The 19926-nt window shown below is 39.1% G+C and overlaps 1 protein-coding gene and 1 long non-coding RNA gene across 3 annotated transcripts in view; one reads left to right on the forward strand and one right to left on the reverse strand.

Moving 5' to 3' along the window:
- Positions 1 to 236: 236 nt before the first annotated feature.
- IGSF10 (immunoglobulin superfamily member 10) overlaps positions 237 to 19926 on the reverse strand; it is a 75810-nt gene continuing 56120 nt past the window's right edge. For both annotated transcript variants that reach the window (XM_058730219.1, XM_058730220.1), the window contains 3 exons: positions 7106 to 11458; positions 5711 to 6611; positions 237 to 2645 (listed from right to left, as the gene is read on the reverse strand). In XM_058730219.1, coding sequence (XP_058586202.1) covers positions 737 to 2645; positions 5711 to 6611; positions 7106 to 11458 — 7163 coding nt within the window. In that variant the 3' untranslated portion in view covers positions 237 to 736. The remainder of the gene's footprint in view (positions 2646 to 5710; positions 6612 to 7105; positions 11459 to 19926) is intronic.
- On the forward strand, positions 3188 to 18448 carry LOC131512032 (uncharacterized). The gene is made up of 4 exons (XR_009261881.1): positions 3188 to 3503; positions 5669 to 5699; positions 6433 to 6510; positions 18396 to 18448. It is a non-coding gene; the product is annotated as an uncharacterized LOC131512032 (long non-coding RNA).

Raw genomic sequence — 19926 nt, forward strand, 5'->3', positions numbered from 1 at the left:
AGTTAGATTTTGAAGTGATAAAGAAGTTTTGTTGTATTTTTGAAGGCTTTTTAATTAGTTTATCTCAGTAAAGAGGTAATCAACCCCCCTTTTCACATTTTATGAAGTGTAGGTGTTGCTTTTTACTTGTGGAAACGTTAGGCTGCCTTTATTTTAAATGCAGTTATTAAAACATTTTTGTATTCCCCATCAATGAAAAATTTCAGTGTACACAATAATCATAATAAAAACAGTGCTTATTTTCTCTAGGTTTTACTAAAATATTTCTAAACCAGCCACAAAATATCCACACATCAAAATGATAAATTTACATGAAGACTGCAAATTTAATCTTTTCCATTGTCTCTTCTTAGTGCCATGCTTGTAACATTGATAGAAGGTGGACACTAGGCAGCTGGTAGTAAGAGAAAAAGTCCATTCTTGAATGAAGAATTCAGATACATTAGCCATTTGTTATTTTATGGTGGACAGTTTTACCTTAATGTTCATTGTTATTTGTTGGCAAAATAAAAGTGCCTTAAGTTAAAAGTTTGTTGGGAGATCAATTAACAAAATCACTATCCGTCATACTGCATTTATTTACAAGTCTTTTTTTTTTTTTTTTTGCATGTCCATTATGAATTTAATATTGTAAATGTACTCAAATTCATTTACATGCCTATGGCTGCCTTTGATTAAACTTCTTCCAAAAAATAAACTCTGTCCAGGTGTTGACTCTGTTCAATTTTATTTCATTTCAGATTACCTGAATATAAGTTGTTGCATAATCACTACCCAGTGGATTCCTTGCTGTGCATTTGTATATCCCAGAATCTGAGGTTTGGGGATTCTGAATGATGAGGGTACCTCGGGGGCGAAAAGGCTCAATTCCATGAGTCCTCCCTTTATTTGCCATTGAGAGCAAGGAGTGGTCAGGCATCTCCCATGTGATTTCTGGCTTGGGGACTCCCAGGGCCACACAGAGGAGCTGGAGGGCAGCTCCTGTCCTTGTGAGAATGCTCCTGGGTGGGCGATTTGTAATTCGGGGTGGGTAGGCTACAACCATTACTGGAACAGTAATCAGGGCATGGCCAACACTATTTTGAGCCTTACAAATATAGTTTCCTCTGTCGTAAGCTGTTGCGTCTTTGATGACTAAGGTGCCATTTTCATGCAGTATGAATTTTCCATTAATTTGAGGCCCATCTATTATATAACCGCTTGGTGTAGTCCACTTGATATTTGGCTTAGGGCTTCCATCAGACACACAGTGCAGGGATAGAGAGTCTCCACTGAAACAGTAAACTGTTCCCAGTGCATAAGTAAGAATGACTGGCTTCTGGCCAATTTCTAATACAATTAATTTTTCAATATAGCCAACTTGATTTCTTGCTGCACACCGATATTTTCCTGCATCATCTCGAGTTGTTTTAGAAATGATAAAAGAGCCATTGCTTGCTATCAGATACTGAGAAATTCGAGGTTCATTGGGAAATCTTGTGCCATTTGGTAAAATCCAGATTATTTCAGGTGGTGGGTTACCATCCACAGAGCAATTCAATGCTGTGGACTTGCCAAGCTGGGCAACTATTTTTTCATTATATGGATTTCTGAATGTTGGTCTTCTTAGCATTTCTAATACTTCTAACTGTACCACCAGCATGCTCTCTCCTCCTTCATTCCGAGCCACACAGATAAAATCTGCTGAATCTGAAAGCCTCACATTCCTAATTTCCAAGGTTCCGTTTTTATGGACTGTGATTCTGCTTCCATAGTATGGGGCTGTGAGGAAAATATTGTCCGGCATGATCCACATGATCTGAGGCAATGGTGTTCCTTCGGCTCTGCAGTCAAAGTGTTTTTTGGAATGCCTCACAGCTGTGGCTTTAATAACTGTTTTGTTTGTATACAGACCATTGATTAATGGAGGTTTGGAGACGACATCCAGTTTGTACATTTTGGTGTCATCCCCACTGGGATTTCGGGCCACACACACATACTCTCCAGAATCGAGTAGCTTCACTTTGTTGATGGACAGAGACGCGTTGGCATGAAATGTGTATCGGTCCTTAGAGAATGAAATCATATCATGGGAAGGCAGCAACCAAAATACTTTTGGTTTGGGTTCACCAACGACCTCACAGTCAAGGACCGCCGTGTCTCCAGCCTTGATTCGCATGTTAGTCTTGTAACCCTGCCTGATCCGTGGGGCAGCTGTTATGACCGTTAGGTGGACCTTCATTTCATCCTTCCCTAGAGTGTTCTGGGCATAGCAAGTATAATCTCCTTCCTCTGCTATCCCAACTTTGTTGAAGTATAAGGTTCCATTGTCAAAAAGGGTATACCTCCTGGTCCTGAGGCCACTGTCATCGGCTTGCATTGCATTGTTTATCATCGTTCCATCAGGCAAACTCCAAGATATCTCAGGCACTGGTGAGCCAGAAGCCTCACAATCAACTTGGAAATCTTTCCCATGGAATACCTGCTTTTTAAAATGTTGCTTGTGATAAATTTTAGCGGGTTTCAGTCGAAGGCTCACATGCATCAGTATCAGATCATCTCCCATTTTGTTTCTGGCCACACACAAGTAGTCACCACCATCTTTTTCTGTTATTGAGCCAATAAACAAGGATCCATTTGGATAGACATGGATGCGGCTGCCCATTCTAAGGAGAGAAGACACATTTTGAGTGTGCAGCTATTAGCAAGGGGTGAAAGAGTTGTCCTTATTTACATAGGATTAGCTTTATGGACATTTTCTTAAACTGTTGCAGTGAAATTAAAATCCGTTCTAGCTTACTGACTGTCTTGTAAGCCATTTCCTGAAAGATAAAATTATCTCATCGAGCAGATACAATACAGTGCAAAGAATATTTCTCAGATGGACTTCAAATGTCTTTTACAATCGTGATTTTAGAAATACAATGCTGAGAATGCTAGAAATGTTGGATGCCTTAGACACATGACCATCATATTGAATGATTTTTACATATCAAATGATTATCTTGTGACTGTCAGTAAAGAACTTTCATGCATACTTGCTCAGGAAAGATGCCAGACTATATTTTTTTAAAAGATTAGTAACAAAACGGAATTATGTGGTTATAAAATATGCTTTGTTATGAAGAAAGAAAATGTCATGTCAATGTGAGACTCATTAGAAGACTGCTGTTGGATCTGTGCTTTGCGGCAGCGGGAAAACTTCTCCCTGAAGTTATCACAGCCTGCCATTACCACAGTGAACCACCAGGTGGCACATGTTTCCTGATAAAACCAAATCTAGCTTTTCAGAAAGGCCCGTGGAAAATGAATTGGCACTAAAAATGGGATCGAGATCATCCATCAGAGAACATCTATACATGTTTTTCTTCTTTTGTTTTTTTGGCAATGTGCCAAGCAGGCAAATGAAACAAGAAAGCTTGGACAATCTTTCACAGCATAGCTGCTACCCAAGTCAAACAGCCCAAGTCACTTTTCATTCTCCAGCAAACAAGTATGGATAGTGTTGTGGTACGTTACAAAAGGTACTGTTATTTTTAAATCTTTAAGTAGTTCCCCACTATACAGCTGAAAGTACTGATATTTAGAGAGGCTTAGTAACTTGCCTCGGGGTTGTAGGGCTAGTTCTCAAATTCCTATCTTTTTCACCACCTGATATTCTTATCTAATACTTTATAAAAGCACTGATTCTTAAACTTGGGTGAATATGAAAATCATTTATGGAGTATAAAATGGGTCCCACCTCCCTGAATTTGACTAAATTGGTGTGGAGTGTGACCTAGGCATCAGGATTCTTAGTTTTCCAATGATTCTCATGCAGCCAGGTCCAAGAACAGTGCTCTCAATCTTGGCTCTGAAAAACAGTTCTCTCATCACCTGCATTTCCTGGCTTCACTTTTCAGAGATTCTGATTCACTAGATTTGGCCAGGGATCTGGGAACCCAGTGAGTAACAAACGTCCCAGGTGACTGTAGCTCCTAAGTAACACAGTTTGAGAACCAGTCTCAAATTTTAGCAGGCACTAAAATCACCTGGAAGGCTTTTAAGAACACAGATTGCTTGTTAAAACAGACTCAGTTTCTGATTTGCCACGTTCTTAGGCAATGCTAATGCTACTGGCAGGGGGACCGCGTCCTTTGAGAACCATTGATTTTTAGAGTGACCTTGTCCTGCCCCCAAATCTGGATGCAGCTGCAAGTTGTAATATAGAAGAAGAGACGATAGCGGTTTCTTTTGGTAAACTGTTTTTTTTAAGAGACAAAATTGACTTTTGAAAGAAGTGGTCCCCGTGTAAAAGAAATAGAATTCTTTATGAAGATTAATAATGTACAAGCAAGTATCTGTATTGTTTCTAAAGCAATGCTTCTCAGCCTTTATTGAGCATGTGATGCATCTGGGTATCTTTTTAAAGTGCGGATTCTGATTCAGCAGGTCTGGGGTGAGACCAGATGCTCTGCCTTGTAACAAGCTCTTAGGTCATGAGGAGGGAGGTTCTGAAGAAGAGGAAACCATTCTGTGCTGAAACAAGTCATATATGTTGAAAGCACTGGAGACAGACTGGTAGTGCTCTGAATCAAAACTGTTTTTGAAAACCCAGAAGAGGCTTTTTGGTTCAGGTGAAAAGTAGGCTTTAAGAAAGTGAAAGCGTTTTGCTTTTTTTGGTCATGATGAAGGAGTCGCAGATAAGCACAGCTATGATGAGAGTTTTCTCCTTTTTAGACTCTAAAGTTTAACCTTCTAAAACTAAGAAGTGGAAACAGTAAGGACTTTATTTTTCTTTTTGCAATAAATTGCCCCTTTTGTTTCAGTTGACATGTCTAAAGCATCTAAGTAAAGAGTATCCTTGCCTTTTTGAGATTAGTTGCAAAATAATAATTGAGGTGTTTAGTTAGCAAACAAGTTGAATTTCATTATAAAAGAAAAAAATGCCAGTACCTCTCGTGGGCCCATGGTAGCATCTGTGATCTTTATACACTCAGTTGCCTCTGCCACAATATGAACAATCTGTGTTCCATAAATACTCCCCCAAAACCAAATATAAATAATGTACTTAATTTCCTTGCTGTTTACCTCTGAAGGAGGTAGATACCTGGTCAAGATTTATTTTGAGGTACTACTAATGTGTTTTTAGAACACTCTCCAGACTAACTTTCAGTTAATTTTTTAAGACTTTCCTTAAATCTTTTAGTGCCGCTGGATAAGATTTCCATTTTTCCAAAATTGACTTAACATCCAATAAGTGTTTTAGATCTTTTCCTTAATAACCTAAATTTTGAACTTTAGCTGTTATTCCCATCAGGAATGTAATACCTTCTTGCATTGTGCTTTCTGCACGAGTGGTGGAAACTGTATTCAAGATTACACAGAAAGTTGATTGCATTACAAAATTCCCTCCTCCCTCTTTTTGGATAGAGAAATTACAAATACTTTTACATAGTTACCATCTTAAAGCTGTCCCAAGTATGAAAGCAAATGAGATTGTTAATCTGCTTTTAACTATGTGAATTCAGTAAGAATTGAATAGCTAGCTGGCCCTTAGACTTAAACATGTAAGAAGCTTGATTTTTATATATTATTTTATATTAACCTCAAAAGGATTAGCTCTCTTCTGAAAGAGTTACTTGTATGTCCAGTCTATGAGCTCTCTAAATCTGCTGCTGGCTTCACTGTATTGCTTTTTCCATTTCAGAAACTGTACAGAAGATCATCTCAACACAAAGGTATGGTTTACCTGTGCCACTGGTCGACAACAGCTTTGGATGGTAGCCTCCAGATTATTCTGGGTTTGGGCTCCCCAATGGCTGAGCAGTTCAGTAGTAATTTGTCCCCAAAATTCACCTCAGTCCACTTCTGGGATGCAAATTCTATCCTGGGCATGGTTTCTCGCTCTTCCACTGTAAGAATTACCACTCTTCTCTCAGAGCCAGTGGTGCTGGTAGCGATGCATTCATAAGTGCCCCTGTCTGAAGAGGCTACATTTCTTATATACAGAGTCCCATTTGAAAATAGTAACAACTTGGAACTTATAAACTGCAGTGGTTTCACTTCAGTGCCATCAGAGAGGACCCAGTGAACACTGGGCTGAGGAGTCCCTTTGACAGTACAGGGCAATTTCAAACTTTCACCCCAAGTCCCTACAATGATTTGCCTCTTTTGCTCCAGAATAACAGGTGGGGCTGCAATGACTTGTATTTTGACCAGCAGTGAATCCTGGCCAGCTGAATTGCTGGCCATGCACTTGTAAAAGCCCCGGTCATAAATGCTGAGATTGTGGATGACCAATGTGCCATCAGATGTCACCAGGGCCTGCCTGTTCCCCTTAGATGATTCTGAGACCACTGTTTGGTTTGCGAGAATCCAGGAGATTGTAGGACTTGGTCTACCTTCAGCTCTGCACTTCAGTTCCACGCTGTTTCCGGAATGAACTGTGATCTCTTTGGTACGTCTATCCAGGATCCTGGGGGGATAGGAAACCACGGACAAGGTGACATGAAGGCGATCAGTGCCAAGCGGATTGGATGCTGAGCACAGGTACTGTCCACGGTCCTGAATGTCCACACTCTGTATGGACAGGGTGCCATTAGGTAGCACCTGGAATCTGCTATTCTGTTTCCCTTTAGCCATATCAAATCCTGATAAGAAAAAAGAAATTTATAGTCATAGGTCGTCAAAGTTTAAATAGAAATCAAATTCTTCAAGGGGAAGTCTCAAGAGGAAAGCTTTGGGAGGGGCTGTTAGGCTAATGAGAACAAATATATTTAAAATTAAAATTAGGCCACTTAGTGTTAAGATTGATAAAATTGTTCCTGGAAGTTTATTTCCATAATTTTAAAAGTCACATGGTTCAACACAATGAAAAAGAGAAGGCTCTCTTTCAAATCACATTTCTTTGTATCTGCCTTCAAAACATTTCAAACTTTTCTTAATTAACATGTTAAAACATATTAACCTTCTAATGAGCAAAAAACCTTATGCAGCAAATGTCAAATGAGGATATTAATCATTTCTGTATGTTGGAGAGATTTAAAACTGGTGTTCTTTGTATGTGTAACCCTGAAACATAACACAGTCTTTTCCTTGTTCCATGACTAAAGAAGACAAAGTGTAAACAAACAGTTCCAAATACCTGATGGCACTCTGGTCCAGTGGATGGTAGGCAGGGGATTTCCAACAGCCTCACAAGGGAGAAAAGCATCTGAGTTAGCTGGAACAGTAAAACTTGCTGCTTTTCCTCCAACTATTCTGGGTCTTTCAAATGTATTCCTAAACAAAGAATCAAAGGGAAGGAGTTCAGAAGTTGCTGTTTTTTGAACTGGTGTCTTATCAAAGCCATTTTTCTTTGCAGTCTTCTGAATATCCCAATTTGATGCATGAGTGGTATCCTCTGGCAAGCCTGGAGTGGGCATAATATCCACTACTGGCTTTTTGCCTTTTTCAGCAATTTCTGGGTCTGACTTGTGCCAGAAATGGTTTTCTGACCAGGGAAAGGAAGTCAGTTTAGAATTTTGTGATTTAACTGTTACTAGTGCTGGCTTGGAAGTAGAATGAAATAGATTGGAGTAGATAAAGTGGGTGGTTCCAATCGTGACCTTGGCATTTAGGTGAACTTCGGGAGATGCTGCAACCTCTGTTGCTAATTGCTGTGGATTATCATTATGCCTAGAGTGTTCAAGTGGCTTGACCATTGTATTTGTCATCATCCTAAAAACGGGAGTTGCCATGTTGTCTGTGACTGTACTTTGATTATTCAAGGGATGGGAGGTGGGAATTGGCACTGGAACAGCACTGCTACTCAGGAATTGTGGCACGGTTGAGTGTCTAAGGATTGTGTTCCTAGTTGCGTTCTGGTATGGTTTGCTGGGCAAAGTGATTTCAGAAACAATTCTGTTCTTCAAAGTCTGAGTACTCTCTTGGGACAGTTCTTCAATTATATCTGTCAGAGTAAGTGTTCTTGGATAAAGACCAATTGTGCTTGAAATTTCTTTTGTGTTTTCCAATGGAGAATGAGTGAAAGCAAAGACACTGGGCTTGGTTGAAGTTTCAGCTGCAGTTAGATCAGGAGGTATCATAGTAGTAGATGCAGTGAGACCAGAGCTCTGACTGAGAGCATAGTGTGTTTCCTTCCTGTTGTTCTGAGGCTCCTTTTCTCTTTGTACTTTTTGTGTCCTGGGTCTGGCTATTTGGGTTTTACTGATAATGACTGATGCAGGGTCTTTAGGAGAAATTGTTAGCCTGGCTGTCTGCATTGATATGAAATTGGTACTTGATTCTTTGCTTGAGACATTAGGAGGTGTAGGATAAACTGATGGAAAGGGAAGCTTCTTCATTGTTGGAAGACTTAGAGGACTGTGTGTTTCGGTGGTATTTTGGTGAGTTGTAGCTGATGTTATAGATGGAATTTGCATCACATTTGCTGAGAGTTCTGTGAAACGGAAAGGAAAAACTTTATCTGTGGGTAAAGCAGGAGATGTTTTAGGAAACACTGTGGCTGTGCTTTTTGGTGAACTAAATTGATGCTGAGTCTTTAACCTCTCTTTTTTGAAATGGTTATTTACAAAGATCTGATGCCAGGGAATTTTCCTTCTTAAAAATCTTGTAATGGCTGTAGTAGTAGACATAGATGACTTGGTGGTGGGATCTGGGAGTGGTGAAATAATTATTGACTCTCTTTTAACTTCAATGTTATTAGACACACTTGGGTAACCATTATTTGTTATATGAGTTTTTTCCAAAGATAAGGATTTCAGGGCAGGAGTCATAACTGGCCCAGTTGGAGTCACTCGGATACTTTCAGCCCTGAAATATTTTATTGTGGGTGTTGTTCTCTCAATATCTACATTTGGCTTGTTCTCAAAAGATGGATTGTGGATTAGAGTTGTAGACTCTTCTGCTGTGACTTGGGCAGTTTCAGCTCTGGTGAGCAGGAGGGGGGAAGAACTTGCAAAGGACAGTGCTGCTGCAGTAGTGGTGAGCCTTTCTCTGGGAGAACAGGATGGGCACAGCACATCAAGCTCTGTGGCTGAAAATGCAGTGGTGCTTTCTTCAGAAGCACCTCTGAGTGTAGGTCTCACAAAGCCATATCTATGCTTTCGAAGAATTGGAGTTCTATACGGGCTGATAATTCGACCCCTACCCCAAATTTTCCTCCGTCTTCCAAAGCGCCTGGATGTTGGTGGGATGTTAGTTGTAATATTTCTTGGAATCTGTAACTGAGAATGAGTAGCAGTGTATGTGCCCGAAGGTAGCTTTGAGGTGCTAAGCTTTTGAGTAATATGTGGATAGAAGTGATTGTTCCTAGGTTCACTGACTCCTGTTACAGATGTCTGATGACTATTCGTGGCATTTACAGACCCTAAGAATATATCAGCTTTGCTGTTAGTACCACTCAGCATTTTGATATTGACATCTTTGGTCCCAGCCCCTGCTGCTTTTGGGAGCACACTTTGTAAATACTCTTTTTTCTTCCCAATGTTGTCAGCTTCCTGAAATTGTGTTGCTTCAGGTGGTAGAGGAAAGATCGTGGATAAATTTTTGTTGGTTGTGCTTTGTATTTTGCTTGATATGGTTGGCTTTATATTCTTTGACATGGCTGTAGTTTTAGTAGTAGGAAATAGTTTGAAATCTATTGGTTTGTCAGGTGGTAGTATCTGTGGGCCCACAATTGGAGAGACTTCAGTGCTGGCAGTTAGACTTGTCACAATACTATCATGTATTTTTCTGGAATCGGCAGTCAATGTCCTTGCCAGAACACTAGGAGCCTTAGTTGCCAGGACCATAGATTCCTCATCTGGAGGGAGCATGCCTGAAGAGTCTACTTCTTCACCAGGTATTTTCAGGAATTGGGTGACCACTGGAGGTGGCCTTGCCGTTGTATTTTCTTGCTTCTCTTGCATAGTGTTCTTTTTAGCTTTCTCCAAAAGTGCTGCCCAGTGTTGTGGGTCAATTCTCCGAGAAGAGGGAGAGAAGGGCCTCCTATAGTCTCTAAAATGTCGATTTAGTGAATCTCCTTGCCGACGGTGTATTAACCCACGATAGTTGTGATTTTTACCTGTGCTGAAGACTTCTTTTCCAGCCTCAGCTCCCATTGGGGCAGATGTAGGGAGTTGCGCAGCTGGTGGGTCCTTAAGATGAGCAATGGGATTCGGCTCATCAAATCCAGATCCATCTGTTTCTACATTATGCGCCACTGGCCTTTGCCCTTTTGTTTTGACTGAAACTTGGTTAATCAAAAAGTCGACCCCTGATGGGTTGGCTGCTACACAACAATAATGACCCTGGTTTTTTTGGGTGACCTGTAATATTCTTAGTGTGCCATTGTTAAGAATTTGCTTGTCTCCTGAGGACTGATAGAGCATAGTGTTTCCTGGAAGAACCCAGCTAACAGAGGCATCTGGAATACCAGAAGAATGGCATGGAAGGTCAAGTGTTTCACCAATGAAAACTGTATAATGAGCCCCATTTTCATGATATGTCTCTATGTAGGGCTCCACCACCGTAATTCTATATGTGAGAATATCTGCATCATCATAATTGGTGCTTATGCAGTGGTATATGCCTGTATCAAAACTATCGGCCATCTGGAGTTCTAGTTTTCCACTTTTGTCTATTAGGATTCGTCCATCCTCACTAACATAAGGGGCTCTCACTTTACTCCCATCAGCCAAAAGCCACTCCAAATGTGGGGTGGGGTCCCCTTGGCCTTGGCAGTCTAGGCCAATGGTCCCACCAACCAAAATGGTGTGTTCCAGCTTAGTATTGTTATCTCTGGAAATCATGGTCCATTTGTGTTTCACTGGCCTTATTTCTGCCTTTGGTAAAGTGACTTGAACATCACTGGAGTACTGGATGTGCAATGTACTGAGTGTGGTGGCAGTTCTATTTAGCTGCAAGGAAATTTGGTCTTGCATTAACCAAGAGGGATCTGCTTTGAGACCAGCCTCTATGTCAGTAAAGATGTCTTCAGGTTTAGGAGCCACCTGTTTATATTTGTAGCAGCATTGTGGTGTTTCAGTGAGCCAGTGGCTCCTTTTTAGAATCAGAGGAGAATCACTGTACAAAGCCAGAACTTGCCATACTGGCTGAATGTGATTATAATCTATGTGACACACCAGAAATGTTGAAAACGATGTATTTAGCATGATATAGTCATTTTCTTCAGCGAATACAACAGATGATGTCTTTGAGGGCTTTTGGATACTGCAGACCATGTTAGCTTCATTTCCAAACTGGTCTGTCATATTCAAAGTGAGGGAGCCAAAGGGTGCCATGAAATCTTGGGGAGAGATGGACACAGGATTGCTGTCTTCCAGAATACTCAGGTTCTTTAATTTCAGGGATGGGTCGATGGTTGGCTTGGCACACAGGAAAGCTGCAGCTGGGACCATAGCTAAGGGCTTGCCCCTAGAGGTCCTGGGGTTCATGCAAAGTGGACACTGCTGAGGACTGGAGGGACTTCTGTCTTTTTTGCATTTTATTATATCTAGGAGAAATGACAATTGAGTTATTGCCAGCTGTGGCCTATTTATGAATTAACATTTGAACATTTAAAAAAAAAGCTTTTGCTAAAATTTGAAAGAACAATTTGGAAATTTTAGTGTTTAATAGAAAGCTTCCTACTTTTTTGTCTTTGGGTTGATTTCTAAAAAAAGATATTGTCAATATACCTTTGCACAATATTATATCCATAGTCATAAGGATTTTTGTCTGTCTTGCTGATTGCTTTATTTACCATGCTTAGAGAGTTCCTCATATATATTTGGTACTCAGACAATACTACCTAAAAGAATAATTTCCTTATCTAGGGAAGCAAAATAATATGCTTATGTTTCTCACTTTTTACTAACAGGAGTTCAGTTCTATTTGCTCATCATAATGTTTTAAGAGTCATAGAACGTCACTGTCCTTTAAAAGATAACCTGTTTATCTAATGTTTTACTAAACATTTAAAGAAGAGTTAATACCTGTTCCTCTCAAACTATTCCAAAATATAGATGAGGAAGGAAAGCTTCCAAACACATTCTAGGAGGCAAGCATTACCCTGATCCCAAAACCAGACAGCACAAAACAAGAAAGTTACAGGCCAACATCCTTGATGAATATACATGTAAAAATCTTCAACAAAATATTAGCAAACTGCATATAGCACTACATTAAAACAAATCAAAACCACAATGAGACACCAGCTCACACCTGTCAGAATGGCTAAAATTAAGTCAGGAAACACCAGATGTTAGCAAGGATGTGGAGAAAGAATCCTCTTTGCACTGCTGGTGGAAATGCACACTGGTACAGCTACTCTGGAAAAAAGTGTGGAGTTTCCTCAAAAAATTAAAAATAGAACTACCCTATGACCCAGCAATTACAGTACTAGGTACTTATACAAAGGATACAAAAATGCTGATTCGAGGGGGAACATGCACCCCAATGTTTATAGTAGCACTATCAATAGTAGCCAAATTATGGAAAGAGCCCAAATGTCCATTGACTGATGAAGGATAAAGAAGACTTGGTGTGTGTATGTGTGTGTGTGTGTGTGTGTGTGTGTGTGTGTGTGTGTGTGATGGAATTGGCCAGCAAAAAGATTACTTGGCCATCAGAAAGAATGAAATCTTGCCATTTGCAACAATGTGGATGGAACTAGAATGTATTATGCTAAGTGAAATAAGTTGGTCAGAGAAAGACAAATACCATATGATTTCACTCATGTGGAATTTAATAAACACAACAGATGAACATAGAAGAAGGGAAGGAAAAATAAGATAAAAACAGGGAGGCAAACCATAAGAGACTCTTAAATACACAGAAAAAACTGAGGGTTGCTGGAGGGGATTTGAATGGAGGGATGTGTTAAATGGCTGATGGGCATTAAAAAGGGCACTTGTTGGGATGAGCACTGGGTGTTATATCTAAGTGCTGAATGACTAAATTCTACTCCTGAAACCATTATTACACTATATGTTAACTAACTTGGATTTATATAAAATTAAAAACAAAAACAAAAACAAACCAAAACCACAAATACATTAAAAGAACCATTCGCCGTGATCAAATGGGATTTATTCTGGGGACACAAGGATGATTCAATAGCCACAAATCAACCAATGTGATAAACTACATCAGCAAAACAAAGATTAAAATCATATCATCTCAATAAATAAATAGAAAACATTTGACAGAATTATCTGTTCATGACAAAAACTATCAACAAAGTGGGTGTAAAGGAAACCTACCTCAACAGAATAAATGCCAAATATGACAAATCCACAGCTAACATCATCCTTAATGACAGCTTTTCCTCTAAGATCAGGGACAAGACAAGGATGTCTACTCTCACTGCTTTTATTCAACACAGTCCTCTTTGGAACTCCTACTTGCAGCAGTCAGACAAGATAAAGAAATAAAAGGCATCCAGATTGATGTGGAAGAACCAAAAGTGTCACTGTTTGCAGATGACACTCTATGTCAGATATCTTAGTACGCCAAAAAACTATGAAAACTGATCAATGAATTTAGTGCAGTCACAGGATACAAATCTAACATACAGAAATCAATTCCATTTCTATATACTAACAATGAAGTAGCAGAAATACAAATTAAGAAAACAATCTCACTTGCAATTGCCCCCTAGATAATAAAATACCTAGGAATAAACTTAACCAAGCAGGTGAAAGACCTGTACTCTGAAAACTATAAAACATTGATGAAAGAAACTGAAGGCAACATAAAAAAATATAAAGACATTTCATGCTCATGGATTGGAACAATTAATATTAAAATGTCTGTACTAACCAAAGCCATCTACAGATTCAATATAATCCCTAACAAAATACCCATATTTTTCACAAAATTAGAACTTCTACTACTACAATTGTAGGGCACCACAAAGACCCCAAACAGCCAAAGCAATCTTGAGAAAGATGAACAAATGACACCTGCCAACAAGTGTTGGTGAATATGTGGAGAAAAGGAACACTCATGTGCTGTTGGTGGGAATGCAAACTGGTGCGGCCACTGTGGAAAACAGTAGGGATGTTCCTCAAAAAATTAAAAATAGAATTGCCATGTGATCCAACAATTCCACTACTGGGTGTTTACCCAAAGAATAAAAAAATACTAATTGAAAAAACTCCATACGCACCTATGCTTATTGCAGCATTATTTACAATAGCCAAGATTTGGAAGTAACCTAAGTGTCTATCAATACAGGAATGGGTAAGGAAGATGTGGGATGTGTATATAATGGAATATTAGCCACCAAAAAAGGATGAGATTGTGCCGTTTGTGACAACATGGACTCCAAACCCTTCAGTTTGTACTCCAGCATGACAGGTGATGCTACATACATTTGGCTCAGCGACTTCAGTGAATTCTACAATCTAAACCGATGCAGAGGAAGTAGCTGGCAAGCCTGACAACCTTTGAGCACTCATAAGAGGCTCTTCTCAGTCACCTACTTACCAACCAGCTATGACCCTTAATCTACTTACCAGTACCCTGGGCTCAAACCCCACTGTAGCAAAAAACACAGCAGACTTCTGGTTTAATTAAACCTGATCACAGAATTATGCTCACATCTTGGATGCTTATTATTGCTAGCACCTGGGCCAGAGTTAGCAGGCCCTGGGCATCAGGTATTTTACTTCAGATGTAGATCTTATCCTGTCACTTGGTTCCCTCAATCGCAATAAGTTTCAGTGACACAGAAATGCTTTTCATTCCTCAACCCTGACATGCCTTACTAGGCTCTGGCATATGCTGGTCCTTCCACTTCCCATCACTTTCTGTCTGACATTGCCTCTTGCATCAATGTCTAACTACTTAGGTCCTTCACGACCCAGCCACAGAACCACTTTTGGGTGGGCTTCCTGCTTTACGCTGTTCTTGTACCTTCCACTTATATCCTACTCCTCATCTGCCCACTATTGGAATGAACTTGTCTAGTTTTCTGCCTTCCCACAAGACTGTAAGCTCCATACTTGTTTATCTGTATGCCCCCAGCCTTAACCAGTGGATGCTCAGAAAAGATTGGAGGGAAGGATGAAGGCAGGCAGGCTGGCCTAATTCTAAGGTCATATTTCTTCCACATTTTAACTTGTAAATTGAAATGTGTCTTAAAATTAAAGGTGTTTTACAGTAGTAACTGACCTGCTGGCAGTCTTGATATGGGAACCACTACCACCCACTGACCAGTGTCTTAGCTACTTATATTGTTTTCTCTTTAACTGAGTTACAAGCACTGTTGGTATTACATATAGTGTCACTTAAAATGTTTGTATTAAGATTATACTATGCTTTTGGGTCACCTGGGTGGCTCAGTTGGCTGAGCATCCAACTCTTGATTTCAGCTGAGGTCATGATCCCAGGGTTGTGGGATTTTAAGATTTTCTGTCTCCTTCCCTCCCCCCCGCTCATGCTTGCTCACATTCTCTCTAAAATAAAAATAATAAAACAGAAAACCCCAACTTAAAAAATACTACACTATGCTTTAGCACTAAAACAAGATGTTATTAGGCCTGAAAACAGAGAAGCTGGACAAAAATTTGATCTTTGTAAAACAAATGTTTATCAAAGAAATAGCCACAAACCCTTATTTTATAAAGAAGCAACATGAAGAGCTTTGTGGAACCTAAGAAGGGAAGATACCCACAAATAGATAAAGCTGCGTTACACTGGACTACTGAGATATGTATAAAAGGAGGATCTATCACATGCTAAGTAAAGCAACTGAAGACATGAGAACCTATGTCCAAGAATCTCTCAGAATAGATCAAAAGATGTCAAAGCAAAAGCTGATGTGACTAATTCATAAATCTTATAGAGTTATCATTAAGGCATCTCAGTTAAAAGGAGAACACTTTATTTAGACATGACTGAAAGATGTTAGCGCTAATGGGTTTGGCTAATCATATGTCTGTGTTTGTGTGTGTGTGTGTACAATTTGGGGATATATTAAGATCATAGGTAGGTGGTGGACTCGTTTGTATTCACCTTTAAAATAGTTAATTAATCGAAGCTTAGTTTAACAAAAATTGAGTACCTACTATGTTGTAGGCACTTTCTAGGGGCAAGGGATAAATAAATCAGACATAGGAAAGGTAAAAGACATTTAATACTAATCAATATAATGTTTTCCATTCAGGAATAGAATTGTGGACCAAGTGGTGAAATGATCACAGTTGGCCCTTGAAACGCCTGGGTCCACTTATATGTGAATTTTTTCAATACATAAACTGGAAAAATTTTTGGAGATTTGTGACCATTTGAGAAACCTTACAGATAAACCACATAGCCTAGAAATGTTGAAAACATTTTTTTTTTTTTTAGGTATGTGATGAGTGCACAAAATATGCACAAATCTATTATAAAAAGTTAAAATGTATCAGAACTTATGAACACACTTAAAGACCATATATGGCACCGTTCACAGTTGAGAGAAATGTAAACAAACATAAAGGTACGGTATTAAATCATAACTGCATAAAATTAACTGTAGCCACTTTCTATTGCTATTGAGGTAAGCTCAAGTGTTAAAAGAATCTTGTGATACTATTCATCTCTGGTGCATTTCATCTCTCCAGTAAATTGCATACTGCAGTAAAAACTGATTTCTCATGGTTCTCATCTATTTTTCATCATGTCCATTGCAATACCATAATCCTTGAATAATACCAATAGACCCATACAAGGTGCCACTTGGGATGCTGGAAGTGCTCCCCAGAAGCAGAGAAAAGTTATGACTTTACAAGAACAAGTTAACTGCTTTGATATGAGGTTTGCAGCTGTGATTACCTGCCACTTTAACAGAAATCCAGCATAAGGAGCTTTGTAAAAAAAAAAAAAAGAAGAAGAAGAAGAAAAGAAAAGGAAATCCCTGAAGCTGTCACTGCAGCTACACCAGCAGGCATGAAAACCTTGCACTTTTTGCACCATGCCTTTTTATCTTGTGTGGAAAATGCAGCTTTTATGTGGGTGTAGGACCGCTATAAGAAAGGCATATGTGTAGACTCATTTATGATTCATGAGAAAGCAAAGCCATTATATGAAACTTGAAGGAGAAGGATCTAAATCTCAAGAACCTAATGCCAGCAAAGGATGGTTTGATAATTTCAGAAAGAGATTTGGGTTAAAATAGATCAAGAAAGCAGGAGAAGCAGTTTCTATCATCCAAGAGGGAGCAGATGAGTTTCTGGACAACATCACAAAAATTACTAAGGAGAAAGGATATCTGCCTGAGGAGGTTTTTAATGTAGATAAAAGTGCCCTATTCTGCAGGGAAAAAAATGCCACAAAGGACATTTATTAGTAAGGAAGAGGATTTAAGGCAGGAAGAGATAGGCTAACTTTACTGTTTTATGAAAATGTGATTGGGTTCTTGATCAGGACTGCCCTTATTTGGAAAGCTACTAATCCCCCAGCCTTGAAGGGAAATGATAAACACCACCTGCCAATCTTTTGATTGTACAAGAAGGCCTGGATGATGAGAATATTTTTTTCCAAATTTTTTACATTGATTTTGTGTTCCTGAAGTCAGGAAGTACCTTGCCAGTATGGAACTGCTTTGTAAAGTTATTCTGATGTTGGACAATGCCCCTACCTACCCACAACCCTATGAGTTCAACACCGAAAGCATAAAAGTAGCTTCCTTGCCCCAGATACATTTCTAATTTAGGGAGTCATAAGAATCACTAAGGCTCATTATATGCAACATTCTATGGAAAGGATTATTCTATGGAAGAGAATCCTGAGAGGATATCATAAAAATCTAGAAGGATTACACCAGTGAAGATGCTATTGTTGTTACAGGAAAAGCCATGGAAGCCATTAAGTCTGAAACAGTAACTTCCTTTTGGAGAAAACCATGTCCAGATGATACGTATGATTTCAAAGGATTTACCACAGAAGCAATCAAGGAAATCATTAAAGAGACTGTAGATACAGCAAAAAAGGCAGGGGTTGGGGGAGCAGATTGAGGAGGTGGTGGTGAAGCGTTTCAAGATACAGATCTTAGACAAATCCAAGAGCTAAAAGGTACCACACCAGAGGAATTAACAATATAGGACTTGCTAGAGATTCATGCTTCCAAATCAGCATGTAATGATGAGGAAGGAGACACAGAAAAAGCCATGCCAGAAAACAAACTGACATTAGACAATGTGGCAGAATGGTTCCTGTTATTCAAGATTGGTTTTGACTTCCTTTATGACATGGACCTTTCTGTGATGGGGACACTGAAACTAAAGTAAATGATGGAAGAAAGATTGGTACTGTTGTAGAAACATAAAAATAAAACAAGTCAGACAAATTACAATGTATTACTGTAAAGCTACACTGAGTGTACATGCCCTCCTGCCTCCTCTTTCACCTCCTCCAACTTCTTTCACAGCAAGGCCAATGTCTTCTCCTCGTCCTTTATTCAGGGTGAAGATGATGAAGACCTAATGATGATCCACTTCCACATAATAAACAGTAATTATCATGCTGTAAAGTTAATGAACTTAATGTATTGTGCATGTGTGTTTGTGTGAAAAGCCAATAACTACACAGTGAGAACTGTAGGAGATGTTTTTCTATCATTACTGCCTCAGTATTCATTATGTAGAACATCATGTTCAAGACATGCATGGAAGTAGACCGCATCTTCTAATATAGGCATACAGTCCTTGCCATACAGCATGCCTCTCTCTCGTAATTGGAGAAACTACATTATCAACCTGTTATTGTAGGTAAGTGGTAATTTTTTTAAGATACAATGTTTCCAATATTGTATTATGAGGACTAATACTGTATGCCATAAAAATTTCATAATGATTCATTCATTGTGTATAGGGTAGGCTACCGTAAAGTAATTGCATCAATTTTAGTAGGCTACCATAACACAATCATATTGCTGTTTCATTATCAGTGCATTAATATAAAATAAAAATGAATTTCTTTTTGACATCTTTTCATTTTTGATGTCTGTATATAACATCTACAGTGTTTTGTATCCTGTAAGATGACATAGATACTGACATAATTTATCTTGCAAACACATGAAGTAAATTTACAATACTGTAAATATATTTTCCTTATGATTGGTTCAGCAACCTTTTCTTTTCTCTAGCTTTATTATAGGATACAGTATAAAATGTACAAAATGAGATAATTCACCATTTGTGTTATTAGTAAGGCTTTCGGTCAACAGAAGGCTATTAGTGAAGTTTTTGGAAATTCAAAAGTTATACATGGATTTTCAGCTGTATTGGGGGTCCATACCCCTAACCCCCACATTTTCAATGGTCAACTATATTTGAATACAGATGGGATGAGTGGAGTAGCACCACACTTCCCAGAAGGATGGAGTACTAAGCAGAGTTTGAAGGTTAGCTAGGAGCCCATCAGGCAGAAAAGGAAGGGAAGTGCTCCAGGCAGGAATGCAGCAGGGAAGAGGTACTAACACAGTGTAGATTATGTCTGGGATGGGAGAGGGGCTGAGGGTTGGAAAGGAAGGAAATGATGTTGAGGCTTAGGCTAGGAGTTACTGGGTAAGGAGCTGAGGCTTTGTTCTAGAGGCCAAGATCAGCACACTTTTTTATGTCAAGGGCCAGAAAGGAAAGATTTTGGGTTTGTGGACTATAGGTTTTTGACACTCTATTACATAGAGTGTAGTAATGGTTTCAGAACAGACATGCAGAATGAAACCGGACCACTTTCTTACACCATACACAATAACAAAATGGTTGAAAGACAAAATAGATGTAATACAGGAAACCATCAAAATCCTAGAGAAGAATACAGGCAGCACCTCTTTGACCTCGGCCATATCAACTTTTTGCCAGACATGTCTCCAGAGGCAAGGGAGACAAAAGCAAAAATGAACTACCAGGACCTCATCAAAATAAAAAGCTTCTGCACAGCGAAGGAAACAAAATGAAAAGACAACGTACAGAATGGGAGAAGATATTTGCA

Source organism: Neofelis nebulosa, chromosome 5, assembly GCF_028018385.1.
Source record: "Neofelis nebulosa isolate mNeoNeb1 chromosome 5, mNeoNeb1.pri, whole genome shotgun sequence".
Taxonomy (NCBI): domain Eukaryota; kingdom Metazoa; phylum Chordata; class Mammalia; order Carnivora; family Felidae; genus Neofelis; species Neofelis nebulosa.